Source organism: Protomyctophum parallelum (genome assembly GCF_964188405.1).
Source record: "Protomyctophum parallelum genome assembly, chromosome: 10".
Taxonomy (NCBI): Eukaryota; Metazoa; Chordata; class Actinopteri; order Myctophiformes; family Myctophidae; genus Protomyctophum; species Protomyctophum parallelum.
This window is the reverse complement of record NC_139704.1, coordinates 5852531-5879166: the sequence shown is the minus strand read 5'-3', so window position 1 is coordinate 5879166 and position 26636 is coordinate 5852531. Positions and strand designations below refer to the sequence as shown.

The 26636-nt window shown below is 43.8% G+C and overlaps 1 protein-coding gene across 1 annotated transcript in view; it reads left to right on the top strand.

Moving 5' to 3' along the window:
• Window positions 1–22462, top strand: part of psda (pleckstrin and Sec7 domain containing a) — a gene marked incomplete at its 5' end in the record, with an annotated part of 89094 nt that extends 66632 nt beyond the window's left edge. The window contains 7 exons of the mRNA XM_083774293.1: window positions 1303–1490; window positions 1648–1718; window positions 8560–8717; window positions 8977–9121; window positions 12587–12730; window positions 19705–19896; window positions 20576–22462. Of these exons, the coding sequence (XP_083630419.1) occupies window positions 1303–1490; window positions 1648–1718; window positions 8560–8717; window positions 8977–9121; window positions 12587–12730; window positions 19705–19896; window positions 20576–20701 (1024 nt within the window). The 3' untranslated portion in view covers window positions 20702–22462. The remainder of the gene's footprint in view (window positions 1–1302; window positions 1491–1647; window positions 1719–8559; window positions 8718–8976; window positions 9122–12586; window positions 12731–19704; window positions 19897–20575) is intronic.
• Window positions 22463–26636: the final 4174 nt, after the last annotated feature.

Sequence of the window (26636 nt, the reverse complement as noted above, 5' to 3'; positions counted from 1 at the left end):
TAGGATAAATAATAGTGCGTTGGCAGACATGAGCAGTTGATTAAGGCTCACTCTCTCTCTCATATCTCACCCCCCTCTCTTTAGCTCTCTCGTCTCTCTCTTTCTTGTCTCTCTCTCTTGTCTCTCTCTCTCTGTGCTGCTACTTTCCTCCCCTCCTCTGTGGATTTGGGAAGGTTAGCTAGTTCCTTAGCAACAGATGACAGCAACATAGTGTATACGGTGTGCGTGCGTGCGTGCGTGCGTGCGTGCGTGCGTGTGTGTGTGACACATCATACTGGCATCGAGGGGATCTCACAAGAAAGAGTGAATGCCACCCCCCACCCCCCCCCCCACAGTGTTGCCAGAGAGTTGCGAGAGGAACAAGCAACCAGCAGGTCTATGAAAACAACTCCCAGAAGAAGCAATCAGTCCTACCACATATTCTACCCTCTATTGCAGATCTGTTACTTTATAAAATATTCATTTTTGGAATAGTTTTTGAAACAGCTCCCTGGCACAAATACTGTCTCTCTGCACTGCCTCCCTCTCAGCCATTGATTGAATATGTCATTGATTGATAGTACCACATGTGGTGCAGTCAAAGGTTATGCTAAGAAGGATAACACAATAAGCCCCAGGGGGCTTGTTTCCATTGTCGTCCTTTGCACTCAATTCATCATTAAGACATGCAATACATTCAGTACAGATTGTATGTATTTGTGCTAGAAAGTGTGTGTGTGTGTGTGTGTGTGTGTGTGTGTGTGTGTGTGTGTGTGTGTGTGTGTGTGTGTGTGTGTGTGTGTGTGTGTGTGTGTGTGTGTGTGTGTGTGTGTGTGTGTGTGTGTGTGTGTGTGTCACACAATGATGTTTAAAGGGATTGTGACAGTAAAAAAAAAGGTTTTGGAATTGTTCTTGTTTTTTTTTAGGTTTTCTAATCTCAATTGCACCCAAAAAACATGAACTTTTAACATTCAGTAAATCTTCTGTGATCTGGGGTTTTCTGGCTCAAACAGGTGCTCTGATTTGCCGACAGTAAGTGACATCACTTACTGCAAATCCCATATATGTCAATGGGATTTGCCAGCAGATGTCACTGTTTCACTGTGTTGCCTGTTTTCATTGTAGCTCAAAAGGCCCAAAAAAACCCAAAGAAAACTTCAGACCACAGAAAATCCACTGAATGTTCAAAGTTCAGGTTTTTTGGGTGTAATTGAGGTCATAAAACCTAAAAGAAAAAAGAAAAATAAATGAAAATGAATGTCATAAAACCTTTAACCAATGTTACAAACCAACATGAAGTTTGTCCCCTCTCCCCTCCTGTAGCGACGAGGAGCTCCATAAGTCCCTGTCAGAGTTGACTGACGTACGGACAGACTCCGCCTCCCACACCATGAAGCGGGTCGTGAGTGGTGGAAACCCTCTGGTGGGCGTCGCCCATCAGGCTGACGCTGAGCTGTATAAAAATGGCTTCCTGGTTCGCAAAATCCATGCAGACCCCGATGGAAAGAGGAGTATGTCTACCTTTTAAAATATGATCATTGTTATTATTAGCATCGTCATACTCGTAGTCGGTCGTTGTTGGTGTTGTTATATTAATATTATTTCGCTCATTTCATGCTATTCCCTAGAATATACTTCATATATTAATTGTTTTGCTTTCCCTCCCAGCTCCACGCGGTAAGAGAGGGTGGAAGTCATTCTACGGGATGCTGAAAGGCCTGGTCCTTTACCTGCAGAAGGTAAATATGGTAACATGCCACACCACTGTATTCTGGTCCTTTACCTGCAGAAGGTAAATATGGTAACATGCCACACCACTGTATTCTGGTCCTTTACCTGCAGAAGGTGAATACGGTAACATGCCACACCACTGTATTCTGGTCCTTTACCTGCAGAAGGTGAATACGGTAACATGCCACACCACTGTATTCTGGTCCTTTACCTGTAGAAGGTGAATACGGTAACATGCCACACCACTGTATTCTGGTCCTTTACCTGTAGAAGGTAAATATGGTAACATGCCACACCACTGTATTCTGGTCCTTTACCTGCAGAAGGTAAATATGGTAACATGCCACACCACTGTATTCTGGTCCTTTACCTGCAGAAGGTGAATATGGTAACATGCCACACCACTGTATTCTGGTCCTTTACCTGCAGAAGGTAAATATGGTAACATGCCACACCACTGTATTCTGGTCCTTTACCTGCAGAAGGTAAATATGGTAACATGCCACACCACTGTATTCTGGTCCTTTACCTGCAGAAGGTGAATACGGTAACATGCCACACCACTGTATTCTGGTCCTTTACCTGCAGAAGGTGAATACGGTAACATGCCACATTACTGTATTCTGGTCCTTTACCTGCAGAAGGTAAATATGGTAACATGCCACACCACTGTATTCTGGTCCTTTACCTGCAGAAGGTGAATACGGTAACATGCCACATTACTGTATTCTGGTCCTTTACCTGCAGAAGGTAAATATGGTAACATGCCACACCACTGTATTCTGGTCCTTTACCTGCAGATGGTAAATATGGTAACATGCCACACCACTGTATTCTGGTCCTTTACCTGCAGAAGGTAAATATGGTAATATGCCACACCACTGTATTCTGGTCCTTTACCTGCAGAAGGTAAATATGGTAATATGCCACACCACTGTATTCTGGTCCTTTACCTGCAGAAGGTAAATATGGTAACATGCCACACCACTGTATTCTGGTCCTTTACCTGCAGAAGGTAAATACCGTGTTGGGTAATATTTTGCAGGAGAGTAATAATATTATATTATTTATTACGCGTGTAGCTATACAATCTCTCAACGTTCGCCCTGCCTCATGATGACATCTAGATAGAATTGGGTGGAAACAACTGGGAGGTTTAAAAAGCCAACACAAAGACTTTAGGGGAGGGCCTTCGTGTTGGGTTGATGGTGATGTTGATTGGTTTCTAAAGCACTTGGTGTAGGTTCACCCTTTGTCAGCCTTCTGATTGGTCCCTGACTGACCAACCAGCAGGCTCTTTCTGCCTTGTTCCGCCCTAGTCTTTTCCCAAAAAGATGTTTCAGCAAATTAAATATAAACAAGGCTGTTTATATTTAATTTGCTGAAACATCTTTTTTGGAAAAAACTAAAAACAAACATGATATGCCCAGTCACCAATGTCACCATGCTGCACCTGTGATGTTCCTTTTTACTAGGCGGGTAAGAATATGGTTTGACCCCAAAAAAATTGCAACAAAAGGTTTCTCAACTTTTTTTTTTTAGTATTAGGTGTCCTTAATAACATACTAAAAGTTTACCAAAGTTTGACCACCCGAAAGGTGTTATTTTCAAGATGGCCGCCGCCATTTCTTAAAATACCATTACTCCTCCATTATTCATCCTAGAAAAATAATTTTGGTGTCTAACCCTATGTTTTGGTTATCTAGGAATCCAATTAGCATATATAAATTATATAAAAGTACAATGATATATTAAAGCAATTGTTTATAAGGTTATAACAGTGTAATGGGACATTTCCCTTTTCTATAATGCCGTACTGCTGTATAGGTGAATTCATCACCTATACACAATTCACATTCTGTTGAAGCTTTCAGGAGATTTATTTTGATACCATAACAATAAGGAATATATTCATTATTACTGGGTGGTACTGTCATGTGACATTTGTAAAAGCATGGCTGCCAAGTGATAGACTGCATGGGAATATTACACAAATCATGGAATAAATTTACAGAGAAATGTCTGCCCTTTTTTTTTTGTAAAGGTGTCTGGCAATAATAATAATAATAAAAATAAGTCCCCTATAAGGGTAGTGGTTCCCAAACTGTGGGCCGGGACAAACATTGTGAAAATAGGCAATCTATAAAAGCTCACAACGCTGAGTGTCTTTGCAGCAAACACACTCAGTCAGTAGAACCAAATGGCCACTTGTCTGGTCTATGGGGAAGATGGACTCCTCAGTGGGGATACAGTGGAGAGAAATGGCCCAGTGGCCCAGTCAGTACAGAGCTATCACACATGTATCTTGGTATATAGGCAGGTGGTGGAGTGTGGCATGGATAGGGTTCAGTTATGCTTGTCACAGACATCTTCTTATTCCCGAGACTGTAGTAGTTGTGTGTGTACATTTAATTTCACATTTACTTTGTGTTTGGTACTGCTGGCAATAACCTTGAGCCCTGGGCTCCAGTCTCGGTCTCCCCATAGAATCCCAATCTAACCTCCCTCCACGCTGTGTCCCTGCTGCTATCCAACAAACAAGCATTGCTTTCTGCATATAGACCTAATGGTCAGAATACATGTTTGAGGGGTGCTAGGTCCTCCAATGCATGTCTTCTTGAGTCATGTGGCAGCCAAGACTATATGGACTTACTAAATGACAATGTAGGATGACATGTGGCCGATATAAATACAGTGGGCGCTCCTCATTTCGTGATTTTTGAATTTTGGTACTAGCTGTTCTAGAGAGGGGAGAGGACATTTTGCGACATAATGATCAGTCACTGGGGGCCCCCAGTAATATGAATGGTCAGCCACCAACCAGACGCCGACTCTCCTGTGAGCCAGTCCGACATAGGGACACCCCTGTCTGCCTGACAAACAATCATGCACCACGTGGAGGTCTTATAACCACCACTATGTGGGTCTCACCCTCCTGTATACCTATGCCCACCTAGTGCCTAGCTCAAAGCCAGCAGGAGGTCCATTTGGGGCCAGCATACATACATTTAGGAAAACGACTGTCTGCCTGACAGTCTTGCAACATGTGGAGGTCTTATAACCACCATCAGTGGAGACTGTCCTCACTACCTATGCTAACTCAAGAGGTCCTATCTCGGGAGTAAGAGCCAGCATGGTCCACATGGGACCAGTGGGACTAGTGAGCCAGGCGACATAGGAACACTCCTCCCAGCCTAAGCGAAACCCCAATTCCTTAGTTTCTACCTCCACACTCCGTTCTCCAGCATGCCATGACTTAGAAATCGTTTGAATTCCAAATGCTAATTTGCTTTTGGAGGGGTTGAGAACGAGGAGAGTGCAGGCTCCCTAAGCCACTTGGAGTGAGATATGGCAAAGATGAAAAGTTCTTTCATGTATCGTTTGCAGAACTGTCTTTGTTGAAATGTGTGGCGTATCATTTCTCCTCCTCTACATGACAATCCTCGGAGCTCCGGAATGGTCCAACAATCCAACTGTGTGACATGTCATGATTGCTGTTACTTCAAAACGATGCAGGTCTATTCCCCCCTCCTGGACATGAAGAATGTATACTTGAATATTGGAATGTGGCTATTGCAATGCACAACATGGAGGTCTTAGAACTACCACCACAGGGACAGACAAGCCCCAATCTCTCAAGCTCTCAAGTGCCCCATAGCTTTAATGGGACATGTATGAGCCACCTCAGACATGCATAGAGGTGAAGACCATGAGGGTCTTCTTAACTTTGCTCTTCTGTGCTCCAAGTCCCCAGGGAGAAATCCAGTGACCCCCCCCCCACTCCCCATACTCCCCTGTACCCACCTGAGGGGAACCCTAGGTCCACTAAACTCTAGACCGGACCCCCCTTTACCTTCTCACCCAACCCCACCTATCATACGCCCCTCTGCACCCGGTAGAGACTTAGGTTCTGACTACTCTGCACTAAGAGTAAGTAGAGCGTCGCAGTCCCGCCCCCTCGAGAGAGACGGAGAAGAAATCACCGTTCATTTTCCTCATAGACTTTTCAAAAAGTATTTATTTAAAGACGTTTACGCCGCGGACAAAGCCAACTCTTGTCGTGACAAATCATGGCAATAAACACAATGTTTTGGGCCAAACAAAGAATTTGAAAGTAGAAAAAAACAGCAGATTACAACACTTGGTCCAAAATATTGTGTTTGTTGTCATGATTTGTCACGACAAGAGTTGGCTTTGTACGACGCTTATAATGTCTTTCAATAAATACGTTTCGAAATGTCTATGGGAAAAATGCATTGGGAATTATTTCCTGGGCCTGGTGTCGTCATGAAAGGGGGCGGGACTGCGACGCTCTATAATGCAAGAAATTAGTTTTGGGTGGGGTGTATAATGATGAATTATTTACAGTAGTTTGAGCCAAAGTTTATCCACGAGCTATCCAAAACGTTTCAATATTGCAATCATGTAGGCTATTATCTATCAACTGACAATATTCTCTGCCACAACCTTCTGAATTACTGAAAATTGTGACTAATAAATACGTTTCGAAATGTCTATGGAAAAAATGCATTGGGAATTATTTCCTGGGCCTGGCGTCGTCATGAAAGGGGGCGGCACTGCGACGCTCTATAATGCAAGAAATTAGTTTCAAGCAATCATGTAGGCTATTATCTATCAACTGACAATATTCTCTGCCACAACCTTCTGAATTACTGAAAATTGTGACTATTAGTTTTGTTGTGTTTTGAGGATATCTTGAAACCTTATTCCAAAAAATATATAAATATTCAGACATTTATTAAATATTTAGTTTAGTTAACTTGAAACTGGTGACTATTGCAGAGGGTTTTAACAGAGTCACAATCACAATATTGGATTTCACAATTATCTAATTGTATCTCTGCAATTTGAACAAGTTCAATGGACTCCTAGACCCCAAAAAACATAGGGTTAGACACAAAAAGTACAGTACTTGTCTAGGATGAATAATGAAGGAGTTGGGCTATTTTAATCGTTTTTAGGCCATCTTGGACGCCATCTTGAAAATAACACCTTTCGGGTGGTCAAACTTTGGTAAACTTTTAGTATGTTATTAGGGACACCTAATACTACAACTGTTGAGAAACCTTTTGTTGCAATTTTTGGGGTAAGGTGCTTTTTTTTTCATAGATTTACTCGCCTAAAATAAGAATTGAACGCACAGAATATCAATCTGAAGCAACTGAAAAACATGTTATTTCAATGGTAGTGGATGGAGAGAGAGGATTGTCCGACCACGAAATGACAACCAATGGGTACGAAGAGGGGTACAACCACGGGCGGAACTTGACAAAGGGTGAATTAACCCATTCTGACCTGAGATCAGATTCATACGAGGTTTCCACATGGACACACGCTGGTCTGACTAACCCATTCTGACCTGAGATCAGATTCTAAAAATGTCAGTCGTTCTTCGATTTTTCAAAAATAGCAGACCTACAAGCTCGTATCGCGCCACCGAGTGGCGCGATACGAGCTTGTAGGTCTGCTATTTTTAAATAGCTAAAGCATGACGTGATGCCGACACCAAAATGGGTGCCCGGTCAGAATGGGTTAACTTGATTGATTGACATCAAAAAGTGCCTGTCAGCTCAAACCCACAATGCAAGTCTTTGTTTTCAAGTGTGTTGCGCACAGATGTCGGTAGCATTATACAGTTATATATATAAAAAAAAAAAAACCCTACCAGCTCCATTTCCTCCCCTCCTCCCCTCTATTCCTCAAGTTGCGCCGCTACAGTAGGTACTTTTTCTTTAAAATCAGCAATGGGGATAATACCGTTTTTTGGTGGGTAGATCTTGTTGAGCTCGTCATTTTGAAACTAGCTCACAAGTCAAAAAAAGGTGTGGGCACCCCTGTTCTAGACTTTCAATTCAATTCAATTCAATTCAAAGGGTTTTATTGGCATGAGAAAACATACGTTTACATTGCCAAAGCAGAAAGCAACAATACAGCAATGCAATCAAAACAAACATTAAAGTATGTGTCACTGACGTCTTGGTACAATGGACAGATGGTTATAGGCACTACATAGACACTTACATTGGGGTTCTATTTCCCCAGACGCTTCGGTTGGCGGAGCCGCCTGATTGGGTGGCTCTACGTGACGTGTGTGTGAACAGAAGGAGAGCAGTGGCAGGGTTGTTGATATTGTGGTGTGTATGGTGCAGGGGGGAGTGCAGTGCATTGTTAGCCCATTGAGACGAGCTTGTAGGTCTGCTATTTTTGAAAAATCGAAGAACGACTGACATTTTTAGAATCTGATCTCGGGTCAGAATGGGGTTAATCAGACCAGTGTGTGTCCAGTGGAAACCTCGTATGAATCTGATCTCGGGTCAATCTGAAAATGTGTTGTTCAAGGGACCTCCCAGAGGCAAAGATATGAGTTAAAAAGCGTTCGCTGTGAAATAATATATATGGAAAGATTTCCACATTATTTTCACGAATTAAAAATAAATAAATCTACAATCGTAGCTTGTAAGATCTGCTACTTTTCAATAGCTAAAGTTTAGAATAATGGTTAAAAAGCTAAGGCGACACAGATGCATTCCAGGTCTCAATGTGTTAACCCATTCTGAACGGGCACCCATTTTGGTGTTGGCATCATATTATGCTTTAGCTATTGAAAAATAGCAGATCTACAAGCTCATATCGCGCCACCGAGTGGCGCGCTACGAGCTTGTAGGTCTGCTATTTTTGAAAAATCGAAGAACTACTGACATTTCTTTCAATCTGATCTCAGGTCAGAATGGGTTAATAATGAAACTGTCAGGATGTAATAGACATTTTTTTAATCTGATCTCAGGTCAGAATGGGTTAATATTGTGTTGTTGTGTATTATGGACACAGGGGGAGTGCAGTGCAGACGGGGAGGTGAGTGATGAGGACTTAAAGAACGCCGTGTCCATCCATCACTCTCTGGCCATGAGGGCAGCCGACTACAACAAGAGGCCAAACGTCTTCTACCTGCGGACCGCCGACTGGAGGGTCTTCCTGTTCCAAGCCCCGTAAGTCTGTCTGTCTGTCTGTCTGTCTGTCTGTCTGTCTGTCTGTCTGTCTGTCAGACATCGTCTCCGTCGGGTGGAAACCTCATATGTCCCAAACTGTCACTTTTCAGGATTCAAGTTCAAAAGCATCAAAAGTGTGCAGATCTACAAGCAGTAGCAAAATCTGCTACTTTAGATGCTTTTTGTGTGACGCTGTAGGATGATCAATCAGGGATAGTTATTAAACTCCTCCTCTTCCTCTGGTCTTCATCATCTATAGGAACGCAGAGCAGATGCAGTCGTGGATCACCAGGATCAACGCGGTGGCCGCCATGTTCTCGGCGCCGCCCTTCCCCGCCGCCATTGGCTCCCAGAAGAGGTTCAGCCGCCCACTGCTGCCTGGGTCCAACACTAAACTAACACAGGTACACTGCTGACCGGGTCCAACACTAAACTAACACAGGTACACTGCTGCCCTGGGTCCAACACTAAACTAACACAGGTACACTGCTGACCTGGGTCCAACACTAAACTAACACAGGTACACTGCTGCCCTGGGTCCAACACTAAACTAACACAGGTACACTGCTGCCCTGGGTCCAACACTAAACTAACACAGGTACACTGCTGCCCTGGGTCCAACACTAAACTAACACAGGTACACTGCTGACCTGGGTCCAACACTAAACTAACACAGGTACACTGCTGGCCTGGGTCCAACACTAAACTAACACAGGTACACTGCTGACCTGGGTCCAACACTAAACTAACACAGGTACACTGCTGACCTGGGTCCAACACTAAACTAACACAGGTACACTGCTGACCTGGGTCCAACACTAAACTAACACAGGTACACTGCTGCCCTGGGTCCAACACTAAACTAACACAGGTACACTGCTGACCTGGGTCCAACACTAAACTAACACAGGTACACTGCTGGCTGGGTCCAACACTAAACTAACACAGGTACACTGCTGGCCTGGGTACAACACTAAACTAACACAGGTACACTGCTGGCCTGGGTCCAACACTAAACTAACACAGGTACACTGCTGCCCTGGGTCCAACACTAAACTAACACAGGTACACTGCTGCCTGGGTCCAACACTAAACTAACACAGGTACACTGCTGCCTGGGTCCAACACTAAACTAACACAGGTACACTGCTGCCTGGGTCCAACACTAAACTAACACAGGTACACTGCTGCCTGGGTCCAACACTAAACTAACACAGGTACACTGCTGCCTGGGTCCAACACTAAACTAACACAGGTACACTGCTGCCTGGGTCCAACACTAAACTAACACAGGTACACTGCTGCCTGGGTCCAACACTAAACTAACACAGGTACACTGCTGCCTGGGTCCAACACTAAACTAACACAGGTACACTGCTGCCCGGGTCCAACACTAAACTAACACAGGTACACTGCTGCCTGGGTCCAACACTAAACTAACACAGGTACACTGCTGCCTGGGTCCAACACTAAACTAACACAGGTACACTGCTGCCTGGGTCCAACACTAAACTAACACAGGTACACTGCTGCCTGGGTCCAACACTAAACTAACACAGGTACACTGCTGCCTGGGTCCAACACTAAACTAACACAGGTACACTGCTGGCCTGGGTCCAACACTAAACTAACACAGGTACACTGCTGCCCTGGTTCCAACACTAAACTAACACAGGTACACTGCTGCCTGGGTCCAACACTAAACTAACACAGGTACACTGCTGCCCGTTTTCACTGACGAAAACTAAATAAAAACTAAGCTCTGATGACTAAAACTAAGACTAAATATACAGATTCTTTTTTGCTAAATTTAACCCATTCTGACCTGAGATCAGATTCATACGAGGTTTCCACTGGACACACACTGGTCTGATCAACCCATTCTGACCTGAGATCAGATTCTAAAAATGTCAGTCGCTCTTCGATTTTTCAAAAAATAGCAGACCTACAAGCTCGTATCGCGCCACTCGGTGGCGCGATATGAGCTTGTAGATCTGCTATTTTTCAATAGATAAAGCATAACATGATGCTGACACCAAAATGGGTGCCCGGTCAGAATGGGCTAAACTAACAAAGGTACACTGCTGCCCGTTTTCACTGACGAAAACTAAAAAATAAAAACTAAGCTCTGATGACTAAAACTAAGACTAAATATACAGATTATTTTTTTGCTAAATTTAACACAATCAAGAACGACACTTTCCCTCTCCACACCAAGTTATGAACAAACTGACAGAGGCAGGCTTAGCTGATAAATGTGATACTGCTGATAGTTACCAGGCCCAACAGAAATCTGTTTCGACGTCAATAAAATAATTGCAGAATTGTCATGCAATGTAGCATATCAAATAGGAGCAACTAAACATCACATGGCGCGCACACACAGCTTCTGTGCGATTAGGAAAACATTAGGCTACACACAGTATACGTATCTATGGCATGGCGCCGATTATCAAAACACATTATTTATAATAGTAAACAGTGGAGGCAGTGGAGGCATCCAGAACACAACAGAGGAGGCATTATAGGTAGGTCCTATACCATTTGCAGTTGGCACAGCACAGCGCAGCGCGGCCTGGCCGCCCATAAAAACAAAGCAGTTAATGTTAACATTAGCAGCAGCTGGCACATCATCAGAACACAATAATAGTAAATGTTATTACCTAGTAACTATCCCAAATGGTCTCACGTTGTCTTGCTCCTCCTCCTCCCAACGACAACAACTCGATAAAGTCCTCAATAATCTCCTCGTCATCAATACTTGTAGTACATGCTTTCTTCTGTACAAACGGGTTTTGGAAGAAATGTTTATTTTCTGAGCCGTGCTGTAAATAAACAGCAAAACCTCCTGACACTGAGACTCTGACAGCTGAGCGGATAGATGAACCCATTCTGACCTGAGATCAGATTCATACGAGGTTTCCACTGGACACACACTGGTCTGATTAACCCATTCTGACCTGAGATCAGATTCAAAAAATGTCAGTCGTTCTTCGATTTTTCAAAAAATAGCAGACCTACAAGCTCGTATCGCGCCACTCGGTGGCGCGATATGAGCTTGTAGATCTGCTATTTTTCAATAGCTAAAGCATAACATGATGCCGACACCAAAATGGGTGCCCGGTCAGAATGGGTTAATGGGTCATACATTCGTGGGACATAAAGGTAAACCAGAAACAGGACAGGTGTCAGCAGACGATCATAATAGAATACGAAATCACACCTGTGTGAAGTGAGGGCTCGCTCTTATCATCGTACATCATCTCATTCCGGCCGATCACAATTTGTGTCCTCACCTTCGTCTTTCGATTTTTTGTGTTTTACGCAATGTCAGCACTCAAAACTGGTCATTCATCGTCAATGGCATTCAATGCGTTAGGTCAATGTTTGTGTTAAAGGTTTTGTGACATTCATTTTCATTTCTTTTTCTTTTTTCTTTTAGGTTTTATGACCTCAATTACACCCAAAAAACCTGAACTTTGAACATTCAGTGGATTTTCTGTGGTCTGAAGTTTTCTTTGGGTTTTTTTGGGCCTTTTGAGCTACAATGAAAACAGGCAACACAGTGAAACAGTGACATCTGCTGGCAAATCCCATTGACATATATGGGATTTGCAGTAAGTGATGTCACTTACTGCCGGCAAATCAGAGCACCTGTTTGAGCCAGAAAACCCCAGATCACAGAAAATCTACTGAATGTTAAAAGTGCAATTGAGATTAGAAAACCTAAAAAAAACAAGAACAATTCCAAAACCTTTTTTTTAATGTCACAATCCCTTTAACAGAAACCCTCAAAGCTGGACATAGGGGAATGTTATCAGGTGATTATGGTTATGATTGATTGTTCTCATGTGACGTCTTGTCTTCAGGAGGAGCAGGTCAAGTCCCACGAGAGTCGCTTCAGGGCCGTCTCCACGGAGCTGTCCGATCTGACGGCCGCGCCCCCCGACCGCAAGGTCAAAGGTCGCGAGCTGGAGGAAAACAAACTACGGCAGGAGTACCTGGAGTTTGAGGTGAGTGGTTTGAACATGGAATGCACACGCACACGCACGCGCACACACACATCCTACTGTGTCTACTACATCACACCACATTTTGGTGGTACGGTCCCAGCCTATAGCGATGGCCAATGTTTCGACTGATATTTTTCTAAAAAACGTTATTGAAATCAGTTTCTGTTCAAGAACATTCAACTTATAACCAAAGGATGAATACAGAATTTTAACCCATTCTGAACGGGCACCCATTTTGGTGTCAGCATCATGTTATGCTTTAGCTATTTAAAAATAGCAGATCTACAAGCTCATATCGCGCCACCGAGTGGCGCGATACGAGCTTGTAGGTCTGCTATTTTTTGAAAAATCTAAGAGCGACTGACATTTCTAGAATCTGATCTCAGGTCAGAATGGGTTGATCAGACCAGTGTGTGTCCAGTGGAAACCTCGTATGAATCTGATCTCAGGTCAGAATGGGTTAAATTCCCCTGAGGGCGAGAAGAGACCTCACCCTAAAGGGCGAGGTCGCGTACATGCATCCACCTACAGTAGGTGACAGACAGCAGACTGCTGGGTGAGCGCTGGCACTTTGGAATGGGGGTCAGGTCAACATATCCGCCTGGGCGACAGCAGACTGCTGGGTGAGTGCTGGTGCTTTGGCATGGGGGGGGGTAAGATCTTCATTTTCAGGCCTGTTGAGAACTCTAGTTCTCGCAACTCCGGATGTTCCGTTTGTATCGTCCACTGCCCAAGGTCGACCCACCCTCTCTTGGCAATTTAATTTACAATACAATAATAAAAGTCCTGGCTCTACCCCCTCTTTGAAGACGTGTGTTTTGAGCCAATGGGAATTTAAAAATAAATGAATGTGCAAAGCTTTTAACACTGCCAGCATGGCCTGGGCCGTGGCTCAGTGGTGCACCTTGGCTGGTAATCCAGTCTGGCAGCGTGCCGCGGGTTCGACTCCCGATCCCGACGGCCTTTACTGCATGTCACCCCCCCCCCCCCCCCCATCTCTCTCCCCATTTCCTGTCAGCCTACTGTCTGTCCCTCCATAAAAAAAGAAATATGAAATAAAGGTGAAAGCCAAAAAAAACACTGCCGTCTGCCAGCATGATTCGTCTGGGTCACTTCTGTCAAGAAAGATGTCGCAGGTACGTAATTTATCAGCATCCAATCTCATCCCGAGGACATAACTAAAGTTCTCGGAGGTATCTGAGGTGATTGAGGGGGGTGCTTATAGGGGGGGGTGCTTATTCGCTGAAGTGTCGTATTTCTCAGCCGTGGCTGAGTGAAATTTCAACATGTAAAATGTGCCCTCGATATTGAAGGCGAATGTTATTTTCAGTACATTGTTGCTCTTGGCAGGGACCTCTTAATCAAGTTCGGGCATTCATTTAAAAGAAATCCTTGAACTCAAAACGTTTGAGAATCACTCGAATAGGTATTATGTAGTAGTATTTATGGTGAATACTAAACAAAACCATGAAAAGATGAAATATGGACATAACAAGGTTTCTGCCCGACAGCAGCAAGGTTTTACATCTTGCTGGCATTGTTCTGGTTGTGCAGACTATTAAGATTTCACAGCGAACGGTCGATACATCATAGCAGCACACACTCAGAGGCGGGGGGGAGACCGTACATCATTGTTCATTGCTCATTTGCAAGGCCAACCAGCCTTAGCTGGGTAAAGAGGCCGTCTGGGAATAACAAAAGGTCCCCGGTTCAATGCTCCACCCCCTGGTCCATGTGTCAAAGTGTCCCTTGAGCAAGACACTTAACTTCTAACTGCTCTTCGGGCGCTGTATTTAATAGTGCTCACTGCTCCTAATAGGATGATGCGTTTTGGGTATATGGAGGACAAATGTCACATACAGTATGTGCAAATGTACATTGAGTCACTCATGATATCGCTGGCTGGCCCCGAAGCTGTCGTTTGTGTAAAATTGACTTTATTTAAGTGTCATGCTTCCGAAGAAGCCCAGCCCATATGGACTTACAGGACACCTGTTACAGTTTACACAATGACAATAAATGACAATAATCCAACATGACAGTTCGCAAACAATGATCAAGTGAATACTAAACTAACTGATAGATCCAAGATTCTTCCTGTACTATAATGATAATAATAATAATAAATTTTATTTATAACGCACTTTACATTTGAAACAAATCTCAAAGTGCTACAGGCAGGAAAAAATGTAAAGGAAAAAAAGAATAAGAATAAAACAGTTAAAACAGGGCAGCTTAAAAGTCCGACTGGGCAAATAAATGCCTTACTAAAGAGGAAGGTCTTTAGTCCCTTTTAAAAAAACGTCCACGGACTGTGGTGCTCTCAGGTGGTCGGGGAGGGCGTTCCACAGCCGAGGGGCAGCTGGCCCGGTCCCCCATGGTGCGGAGTTTTGTTCTTGTGCATTTGAGTGTGTTTGATGTACCGGAGCGGGTGGAGGCTGGGGGTTCAAGGAGTTCCTTTAAGTAGGGGGGGGGGGGGGGGGGGGGGGGGATGCATTGATGGGTGAGGAGGCAGACCTTGTATTCAAGCCTGGAGGAGACGGGAAGCCAGTGAAGGGAGTGGAGTATGGGTGTGATGTGGTCCTATTTTCGCACTCTCACCAGGATCCTAGCAGCACTGTTCTGAATGTACTGGAGCCTCTGGATGCTCTTGCTAGAGTTCCTGGTGAAGTGTGTTACAGTAGTCGAGCCTTGAGGAGACAAAGGCGTGGACGAGTTTTTCTGCATCAGGGAGGATATATATATATATATAATATATATATACAGTATGCACACTCAGTATGTGCAGACTTTGGCTTATACACTGAGAACATGCGTTGCATTTGTACGGCTGAACATCCATAAACAAAGTAGTAATAGATACTATTACCATTAAATTAGAATTAGAATTGCTCCTGATGTGCTGGTCGGTGCCTTGCATGGATTTATGCTGCCATTGGTGTGTGAATGTGTGGGTGAATGTAATGCACAATCTCTGTAAAGCGCCTTGGATAAAGGCGCTATATAAATTCACCATTTACCATTTAGAATTATATATTTTATGACACACACATACACACACACACTATTACACTATTACAGAGTTGAATCAACACAAGATGTTAGATTGTAGATTGGAGTACCAATAAATACATGAAAGATTTGCATATAAAACAATAGGTTGAGATGCTAGAGGGGAGTTTTCAGACTGCAGTGTAAAACGGGCAGTGAGTGTTCCTTGGGGAGTGCCAGGGTGAGGTCATTGCACAGCTTGGGAGCCAAGAGGGAGAAGAGAGACATTCTGGAGTGACTTTGGTACTTTCATTCAATGTTCCAATGGGAGAAATGTCTTCTTTCTACTTTTTTACTTAAGTCATGTTTTATTCACAGTAAGCAATGAATACTTTAAATCAAATATAATGTTTGAGTACCTTTTTAGCACAGCTGGCTAAAAAGTTACACAAACGTTGGAATTCTCAAAAGCAACAGACCAAGAAAGGTTTTCACTTTTTCTGCTTATTTTTGCAATTATACTCTGGCATTAATATTAGTTTCAATTTATGTGAAGGTATGTTGGTCGAACTGGCTAGGTGGTTGCCAAACAACTGTCAACGTGGATATAACAAACAAATTCAAAGTGTTGCTTAATGTAATTCATCAAAGTGGCTTGTCTTGATAGTTGAGATGAGATGTATTTCCTATACAATTTACAATTTACAATTTAGGCATTTAGCAGACGCTCTTAATCCAGAGCGACTTACATTTAGGCAAGAACAAAAGCATGGGAATACATCACATAAAAGCATTTATCATGAAACATGCGTAAGCTAAGAAGGTAACAGTGGAATATCTATATGATGAAACTATACATACACTATACATAATAAACTATACATATTCACTACTATGCTATACATATGTACTATGGCGTGCTATGACTATATACAATACAATTATAGTGCTGTCTACATAACATGCTATAAGTCTAAGTCAAATGCTATCTAAGCCAACAGAAATTCTATCTAAGGGGTTAGGGTCAGTGCTATGGGCCATGATGGAGTCTGAAAAGGTGGGTTTTCAGGCTACGGCGGAAGATTGGGAGTGATGCTGCAGTTCTGACTGCAATGGGAAGTGCATTCCACAGTTTTGGAGCCAGAAGGGAGAAGAGTTTGGGACGTGTGGAGCGTTGTCCCGGCGTTTTTAGTGAGGGTACTTCCAGTTTCCCTGCGTTGGCTGATCTGAGTGCGCGGGAGGGTTTGTAGGGTTCAATCATACTTGTAAGATATGGGGGAGCCATACCTTTGGTTGCTTTGAATGCCAGCATCAGAGTTTTGTATTCTGTGCGGGCAGCGACCGGGAGCCAGTGGAGGGAGCGGAGCAGGGGGGAGAGTCGATTGACTAGAGTGATACTTGGCTATTTGGGGCAGTAAATATCTTTATAATTGTGTATGTTTGCGGCCCACCCATTTGACCACTTGACCCTTAAATTGGGTGGGTTGCGTGAATTGTATAATCAATCGATTGTGTTTGCTGAACAATGTAGGCCTAGTAGGTTTTAAAGAAAAGAATCCATGACATTGTGTCTTACATTTGTACGTTTTTGAGTGGTGGTAGCAGATCCTCAAGATCGAAACGCAGCACAAAGTGACACATTTCTTGTAGATCTGTAGATCTTGTAGATCTGCTACTTTTGGTGCTTTTGTGTGACACTGGACGTTAATTTACGGGAAAAAACCCCACAAAGTCATCATCCATATCTTAGGTGTTTTTGCCTATTATTTTAGGGGTAGGTACACTTGCAGTATCCTCACACCCCACCACAATGTGGACACTGATGGATGTCACAGTAACTCCTCTACAGCAGTGCTGAGGTATTACCTGTACTGTAGTGGAGTGCAGTGGTGTGCTACAGTACAGTGCCGATGGTGGTGATGAGACTCATCCTCCTCCCCAGTGTTTATAAATGACACACTCCAACTGTGGACAAAAGTGCAGAATGGCGTCGGCAGCAGCCAACTCAACACCATCAAACTTTCAAAGCTAAATCGCCCTCCGGCATGAATACAGATTAGCCCATTCTGAACGGGCACCCATTTTGGTGTTGGCATCATGTTATGCTTTAGCTATTGAAAAATAGCAGATCTACAAGCTCATATCGCGCCACCGAGTGGCGCGATACGAGCTTGTAGGTCTGCTATTTTTTTTTTTATCGAAGAACGACTGACATTTTTTTTATCTGATCTCAGGTCAGAATGGGTTAATCAGACCAGTGTGTGTCCAGTGGAAAACTCGTATGAATCTGATCTCAGGTCAGAATGGGTTAGACCGCTCTGCTGCAGAGCATGGTGCACCTACGCACGCACACACAGACGCACACACACACACACACACTCACTCGTTTGTATTACTGTTTGCGCTACTCTATGCCGAATTGAAGTGGACTCTCTCCCTGGAAGGAAAACGTCTGGGTTTCCAGATTTTCACTAGTCTGCGTCCCGGCCTAATCTCTCTTTTGGGTCTCGACCTGAACCACTTTGGGAACCACTGTATCACTGTACTTCAACATTTTAACCCATTCTGACCTGAGATCAGATTCATACGAGGTTTCCGCCGGACACACACTGGTCTGATGAACCCATTCTGACCTGAGATCAGATTCTAAAAAATGTCAGTCGTTCTTCGATTTTTCAAAAAATAGCAGACCTACAAGCTCGTATCGCGCCACTCGGTGGCGCGATATGAGCTTGTAGATCTGCTATTTTTCAATAGCTAAAGCATAACATGAGGCCAACACCAAAATGGGTGCCCGGTCAGAATGGGTTAACGCCTAACCAAGCAGACAAAACTAGCAGCATCTTCATACTCTCAACTTGGGTGATTAGCTATTTTTTCCAACACAGGAAGTCATTCATAACCTCTCTAAATGCCTAATCATAACCCTAACACCTCGTACGGCGTCCTCAAATCATTTTCTAGTAATCTAAATGTTCTATTATCATAACGCCATTTTATCTATCCTCACATTGTCTCACATTCTACTCTTACTTTAGAGGACATTTGGCCCTCAAAAGTATAGTAATACAAGTACACACACACACACACACGCGCGCGCACCTGCATGACTCATGCACATAGCAATCTTCACTGTCCAATTTCACGTCCTGTTTCCCACGTACTGCACCATTACTGTGTTCGCACTGTGTGTGTGTATGTATGTGCAGGCATTAGTTCCCTGTGTGTGTGCGCGTGTGTTCACACACGCACACACACACGCATCATTAGATTCATAACTGTAGTCTATCTTTGACGGGCCAATGTGACATGTATTGACTTAGAGTGTGATGCTGCCTTCAAATTGGCGGTTACACACACACACACACACACACACACACACACACACACACACACACACACACACACACAGTTACAAAGCCACAGCGATGGAAGCGACATGAAGATACTGTACTACAGTAAAGCTACATCGTTTGTGGCTGCTAACAAAACGACACCAAAGCTATAGGCTCTCACATAGCCAGACAACTATTCCACAATCTCCAAATGCTACAGTATATACAGTAGATTCTGTATGACGGATAGTGGTGTAAAAAGAAATATCGATTCAGCAATGCACCACAATGCGGCCGTGCATCAATGCAATGCGGCACTTTTACATAATCGATAATGGAAGCCTAAATATAATCAATTCATAAAATATAATATATCATTATAATGCTGTATTATAATAATAGAATTCCTAAATAAATAAAATATGTTGTTCAGTATGTTCATGCTCTCTCTCTCTCTCTCTCTCTCTCTATCTATCTATCTATCTCTCTCTCTCTCTCTCTCTCTCTCTCTCTCTCTCTCTCTCTCTCTTCTCTCTCTCCCTCTCCCTCTCCCTCTCCCTCTCCCTCTCCCTCTCCCTCTCCCTCTCCCTCTCCCTCTCCCTCTCCCTCTCCCTCTCCCTCTCCCTCTCCCTCTCTCTCCCGGAACAGAAAACGCGGTACGGGACCTACGCCATGCTGCTCCGCGCTAAGCTGCGTCTGGGCGTCGACGACAAGGACCTCTCTGCGTTCGAGGCCAAGCTGTTTGACGACTCAGGGCTGCAGCGAGCCCAGTCCAGCCCCACGCTGACCACCCAGGAGAGCTGCTCCTCGTCCAGCCAGGCCACCCTCTCCAAGGACAAGGTACAGTAAACAGTAGGCCTGCTGGGACTTAGAAATTGTGTGACATTTGTATGCTTGGGGGACTTGCTGGTCATACGAACATCGTCATGACGGTTTATTTGTCTTTAACCCATTCTGAACGGGCACCCATTTTGGTGTTGGCATCATGTCGTGCTTTAGCTATTTAAAAATAGCAGATCTACAAGCTCATATCGCGCCACCGAGTGGCGCGATACGAGCTTGTAGGTCTGCTATTTTTTGAGTGGTGCAACCACTCCTACAACCAGCTTGCAATGTCCTCGTACGTGTTTGTGTGTCTGTGTGTCTGTCTGTGTGTGTGTCTGTCTCGTACTTGTTTGTGTGTCTGTGTGAGCATGAGTATGTGACTTAAAAATAGCAGTAGGGGGCGCCAGAAACAGTGAGAGGGGTAGTGACTCTAATGAGAGAGAGTGAGAGAGGTAGTGACTCTAATGAGAGATAGAGAGAGAGAGAGAGGGGGGGGGGGGGGGGGGAATTGCACCACTCAGTTCACACGTGTGTGATTTTTTTTATTATCGAAGAATGACTGACATTTTTAGAATCTGATCTCAGGTCAGAATGGGTTAATCAGACCAGTGTGTGTCCAGTGGAAACCTCGTATTAATCTGATCTCAGGTCAGAATGGGTTAATTCATGTGTAATCCCTCCCCTGCCATCCTAGGACAAGGACAACCACAGGACCAAATCCTCCTCCGTCAGAGAGGGCAGTAAGAAGAAGCGCTCCTCCGAGTCCCTGAAAGCCAACCAAAACCAGGCCACCGCCGTCAAGCAGGGAGAGGCGCCGTAGGGCTTGGACTGTGTGGATGTATGATGTTTGATTTATTTATTTTTTTACAAGCTTATTTTCCCAGGCTTTTTTATTTGACAGCGCAGAGAGACAGGGAAGAAGGTGGAAGAGTGAGGAGAGACAAGGTAATTGTACAGGGAAGAGACAGGTTAGTGAAACCGTAAAGAAAGAAGGGTTAGTGGAACAATAACGAGAGACAAGTTAATTGTACACGGAAAGAGACAGGCTAGTGGAACAATAAAGGGAGACAGGTTTAATGGAACACTAATGAGAGACAGGCACCTCAAAGAGAGACATGCTAACGGTACAGTGAAGCTAGACATTAAAAAGGGGAATGCCACAGCTGGTCACGGCGTAGGAATTGGAACCTGTGATATCGGCGCCAGATGTGTGGCGGGGGCCGGTACGGATTGGAAGCCACCAGGGCGTCCCGGGAAACACGGTGCGCGTTTATAAAACTGCACCGAGAAACTATGGGTAATTGCTGGGTCGTTTTGCATCTGGCGGACCGTCCCACCTTACCTGGAAGGAAAATAACTGGTGATAGGGACAGACGAGAGACGAAGGGAAATAACCGCTGATGGACAGATTCGGGAGACAAATGAAGGACGCGAGAAAAGGAGTTCAGGTGGAAGATAGACGTATATCTCACCTGCCTTCCGACAGACTTCTGTCTTTAAATCCTGTCAAGTTTTCGTGACCATATGTTTTTTTTGGACCAAACTTTTGTTGTTGATTTATAGGAGACAGAAAGCCATTCTTTATTTTGTTACAATGCACAGCTATTGTATTTCTTTGCAACAGTGGTTCTCAAACTTTTTATTTTCTAGGATCCCCAGTTTGGTGTGCGAGAATTTGGCCACAGCGTCAGAGTCCCGTAAACTTTGAGTGTAGAAGTGGGACCAAATGGAATTTGGTTCAATTTTTTTGTACACGCTCAAAGTTGCAGACCTGTAAGGGACCGCCGGGTCCATCCATTTGGCTTCTTCTGACTATTTATCACTTAGCTGGGGACCACCTGGAATACCCTCTCAAGGACCCCAGGGAGTCCCTGGACCCCCACCTTTGAGAACCACTGATTTACAAGATTCGGTTTAAGGGAGGGATGAAGGTAATTTTCACCCAAAACAGTGTTTGTTTGTTTGTTTTTTGTCGAGCTTTATGTATCTACTTTGCCTATGCTCCTGTGCAGACTAGAGAGCAGCTCAGAGAGAGCTTGTGAGTTCAGCATCTTGCTCAAAGGTCACTTTGGAGGGCAACACCCGGAGATCGAACCGATTATGTTGTGATTACTGTGGCAGCGTCTTCATCCGATATCCAAAAGCTGTTTTCCCTTTAATACGGTATACTCTGTAGTACGAGTGTCGCTTGTGAAAAAGATCTACAAGCTTGTAGAGTTCCATTCTTGTACGAGCCTGTAGAGCTGTTCTCTTTTGTGCGCTTGCGCGATGGAAGTATATAAAACCATACTAATGCTGCTCTAACAACAACACAAACAGACTTCAGAAATATCACCAAACTGAATCCCAGGCGGTGCTATGGATCCTCCACTTTGCTTCTCCCCCTTTGCAAAACGTTGGAGGCACGGTTTCCATGCCGACCGACCATCCAGCAACACGGACACAAGCTACGATGCGTGGGACTGTTGCCTGCGGCAACGGAGAGCATGCATAAGGACCCTGCCTGCCGTCAACTTACCGGGCCGTACAAACCGCCAACAACCCCCACCCCTCCCTCCCTTCTGTTCTAGCTGGGACGGGGGGGAAAAAATAACACGCCCCCACAATGCATTTGGAGTCAACAGGAGTCACAGACGAGATGAAGCGGACCAGGATGATGATGCAACAAACACACAACTCAACCCGCCTCCGCGTTCTCGCAAGCCTCGACGAAGCGTTGGCTAGGAGCATTTATTATTAACCAGTTAAATCCCAGCATCTGTCCGTCCGCACTGTGGAGGAAAGCTTTTGCAGGATCGACACGGCTCACGACACGTTGTGAGTTTTGTCCGTCGGCTACTTTTCAAGCGAAAGCTGTCCCCTGCGATGACGGAAAGCGGAAAATATACCAGTATAGAGCCCTGAGGGACTCACGATTTGGGTGGTTACGTCAAGGACCCCCAGATTGATACATGTATGTGGCCCCCATCTTTTAAGTTGGTTCCTTCCATTTTCTTTATGTAAAGCCTGTATAGCCTACTTAGAAAAGTGCTATATAAATCTGAGTTATTGTTATTATGCCAGATACCCCCTGAAGAGGAGATTTGTGTTCTAAATAATTCTGATGTTTGTTTGGGGGGGGGAGGTAAAATCCAAAGTATAAATAATAAGGTAAATGTTGGCTCAACTTGTGATGCTGTATTCAGTCCTTTTGCTGGGGGGGACCGACCCTGTGGAACCCTCTCCAAGTAACCCTGGGCCCCTGAGGGGAACCCGGACCCCGTGTTGAGAACCACTGTCCCATACTCTGTCTGTCTGTCTGTCTTGTCTGTTGGTTTCTGTTGCTTCCTGCTGGACTTAAAGGAGGCAACGGACCTACATAGCATACTGTCTGGACTGTAGAAGATCTATAGCTCATAGAATATATAATTGTTATTATTATTTTTTAAATATCTAGGTACTGGGACATGTTGGATGCTTGTCAATGCATATCAACCCATGATATGTGATTGCCTCAAATCTGATTTCACACACACACACACACACACACACACACACGCACACACACACCAGTTTGTATTACTATACTTGAGATGACATCAACATGGTATGAATGCCATTAAAAAAAGAGGGCATTTTGAACCATAAGCCTAAAGCCGAAACATTGCAGGTCTACATGCTCACAACATCACGGTGTCGCGCTGCGATGCATTGTGAGCTTATAAATCAGCTATTTATCGGTGCATAACACCAGGTACGCAACTAAATATAAATAAATCATATTGACTCTAATCCCAACCCATAACCCCTTCCAATAAGGAAAATTGTCCTCACAATGTATTTCTCAAATCCTGCTATAAGTATAGTAATACAAACACTGTACCACACACCTCCTTTGAGTTTTGCCGCAAACAAACACTGCCCTCTGGTGGAAGGAGAGGCAATAGGATCAGGATCTGGAGACACCAGAGGATTTCAAATCAACTTCAGTAGGCTATATCTCACTGAGACTCATAGTCTCACGGACAAGAGAACATCTCTGCTTATTTAAAACACGGACAATGACAAGAACGCAAAGAAAGACGGGCTGAATATGTACAGCACGTACGACAGACGCGTCTTTGAACCAGATTATCCAAACCCAATGTAATCCCCCGAGCGGGTCTGTTCACATTACTCTATATTATTACTGTGGTTCATTATATGTACTGAGCTGTTGTCACCGCCAGCCTCATAATAACGGACTGTCACTGAACAACAGACACATGTATAAAGGACTGTTCCAAAACATGAACAACTGTGGCTTCTATTTTTTTATACTATTTTGTGGTCATTAAGTTAACTATCCCCCCTTCTTCGCAGCGTTCTTTAGCTCGCTCTGTGGTGGTTCTCGTTGCTCAAGTTCACTTGAGACGGTGACCCCTCCAGGCCTCCGTCGTGGTCTCTGGGAGGATACTATTAATATGCAGTGTTGGGTAATACGCACTACGTAACTTAATATAATACGTAATATATTAAGTAATCTTAAAAAAAAATCTGTAATATATTGTAAAAAATCTTCCTGCATTACTGCATTACTTTCTGTCTGACTGTATCGTTGCACGTGGCATGTGACAACTGCAGAAGTTAAAGAATTACTTAATTTCTATAATTTGTCATCAAATTATTTATTGGCTTCCATGAATTCAAGGAATACGTTTAACTCCTGTGTTAACTGTCCATAGCTGAGTAGGATGGGGTAGGTCTACGCCAGTAGTGTTTTCAGGAGTTACATTTTGGGCAGGCAAGATGTGTCGTCCCGCCTGCCAGATGAGTATACGCTATAAAGGCTGAAAGGCATGCATTCACATTCCAATGGGTGATTGAGGGTCGCACTCTATACGCACAACGGCCAACCCGCTGCCCACTAATAGTTCTCAGGTCTGATGTTTGTCCTCTCTTTTTTCTCAGTCATTTTTTCAAGTGGATTTGGCCAGGGGGCCGCTTGGCCTTGCCTTATTGTAGATACGCCACTGGTCTACGCAATATATAATTTATAATCATACTATATTTTATTCAATTTGAGCATTAATTAATATGTAATATTTAGGCTACACATGCATAGATTAATAAGAGTGAAATGTGCCATGTCTCTGAAACAGGATTCAAAACCTATAGGGTTTAGCTTGCCACAAAGCTGGTAGAAATTTATTTTGTATTGTTCCATGTGGCATGTGCATATAACAATACAAACAAAAAAACATATATTAAACAACAAATTATATGGACTGGTATTTCTGACCTTCCATCATGGTTTGATTATTTGAAGTATGTATTGTCATAACAGCTACTGTAACAGTTTCTTTCATGCTACAGTATATCCAAGTGTAAACACCAAGCAACACTCTCCCCACAGTCAGATGCAAACGGCAACAGTATACAGCGCAGCTTCTGTGTTAACCACTTTGAACTGGGTGTCCCTGTTTCCAAACAATTGTGTCCAAAAATGGATATATAGTACAAGGGCTGATTAAAAAGACATTTAAAGGCCTTTTCATACTCCAGTTTTAGGTGATGCGGTAAAACAGAGAGATGACAGTGTTTAGGTGAGTGGTGAGTCACTTATCACCGTGGCGTGATAAGTGAACCTTCCGGTTCCCCAGGAGCAGCTCTACCTCCTGTGCCACTGCCACCATGAGTTGTTCCGGTAGAACTATTGGGTTGGGTCTAAATGCGTTATAACCACATCATGTATAATGCATTATGATGCACTTGGCAGTAGAACACTTACTATTGTTGTTTATAATTATGCATAACCATTTATAACAATGTAATAATAGTAATAAGTAATAATATAGTAATAATAATATAATTTATTACATAATGCATTATAAACTCAATCGGAACAGAAGACTAAAACTACCAGGTAACACTTAATGTATCATAACTTAAACTAAACATTTATAGTTATATGCATAACAAAGACACTATAACTCAGTTATAAGGTACAGTAGTTATGTCATCATGAAATGCATTTTCTTGTAAATTATGGTCCCATTAATGTTGATTTTGGACATAGGCCTATATTATATTTGGACTTTCAAGTGTCTGTCAATAAGACATTATTAATATATATATATTTGAAGGACCACTGGATCGATGAATATTGATTTCATGAAGTAATTCATTTTGTTAATACATTCAGTAGACCATATCGTAAGGAATTACTGCCAAAGCTTCTGAAAGCCCGTGGACCAAATATGCAGTGGACAAAAATCACACCAGTGGCTGAAAGTGCCTCTTACCAGAATGTAATCGAGTAGAAACAGTAATGACATGTAGGCCTATCAACTCCATTATGTTTAGTAATACCACTGCAATGATGGATTGTGTGTGACACATGCATGCATATGCATGCATACACGTGCATATCCACGGATACCCCACGCCGTGCATATCCACGGCTTCCCAAGCCGTGCATGCCTATTCCCACTATAGGCTGAGGAAGAAATGCCACTTGACAGTTTTCAAAAAAGCCTCATGGTGGCGCTACAACAGGCCAAGTTGCGTCTCACACGTGTGTGTGTGTGTGTGTGTGTGTGTGTGTGTGTGTGTGTGTGTGTGTGTGTGTGTGTGTGTGTGTGTGTGTGTGTGTGTGTGTGTGTGTGTGTGTGTGTGTGTGTGTGTGTGTGTGTGTGTGTGTGTGTGTGTGTGTGTGTGTGTGTGCGCGCGCGTGCGCGGTGGGCGTACGCCGGAAGCGATGAGGCTCAGGCAGAAGAACACTGACACGCCCACCT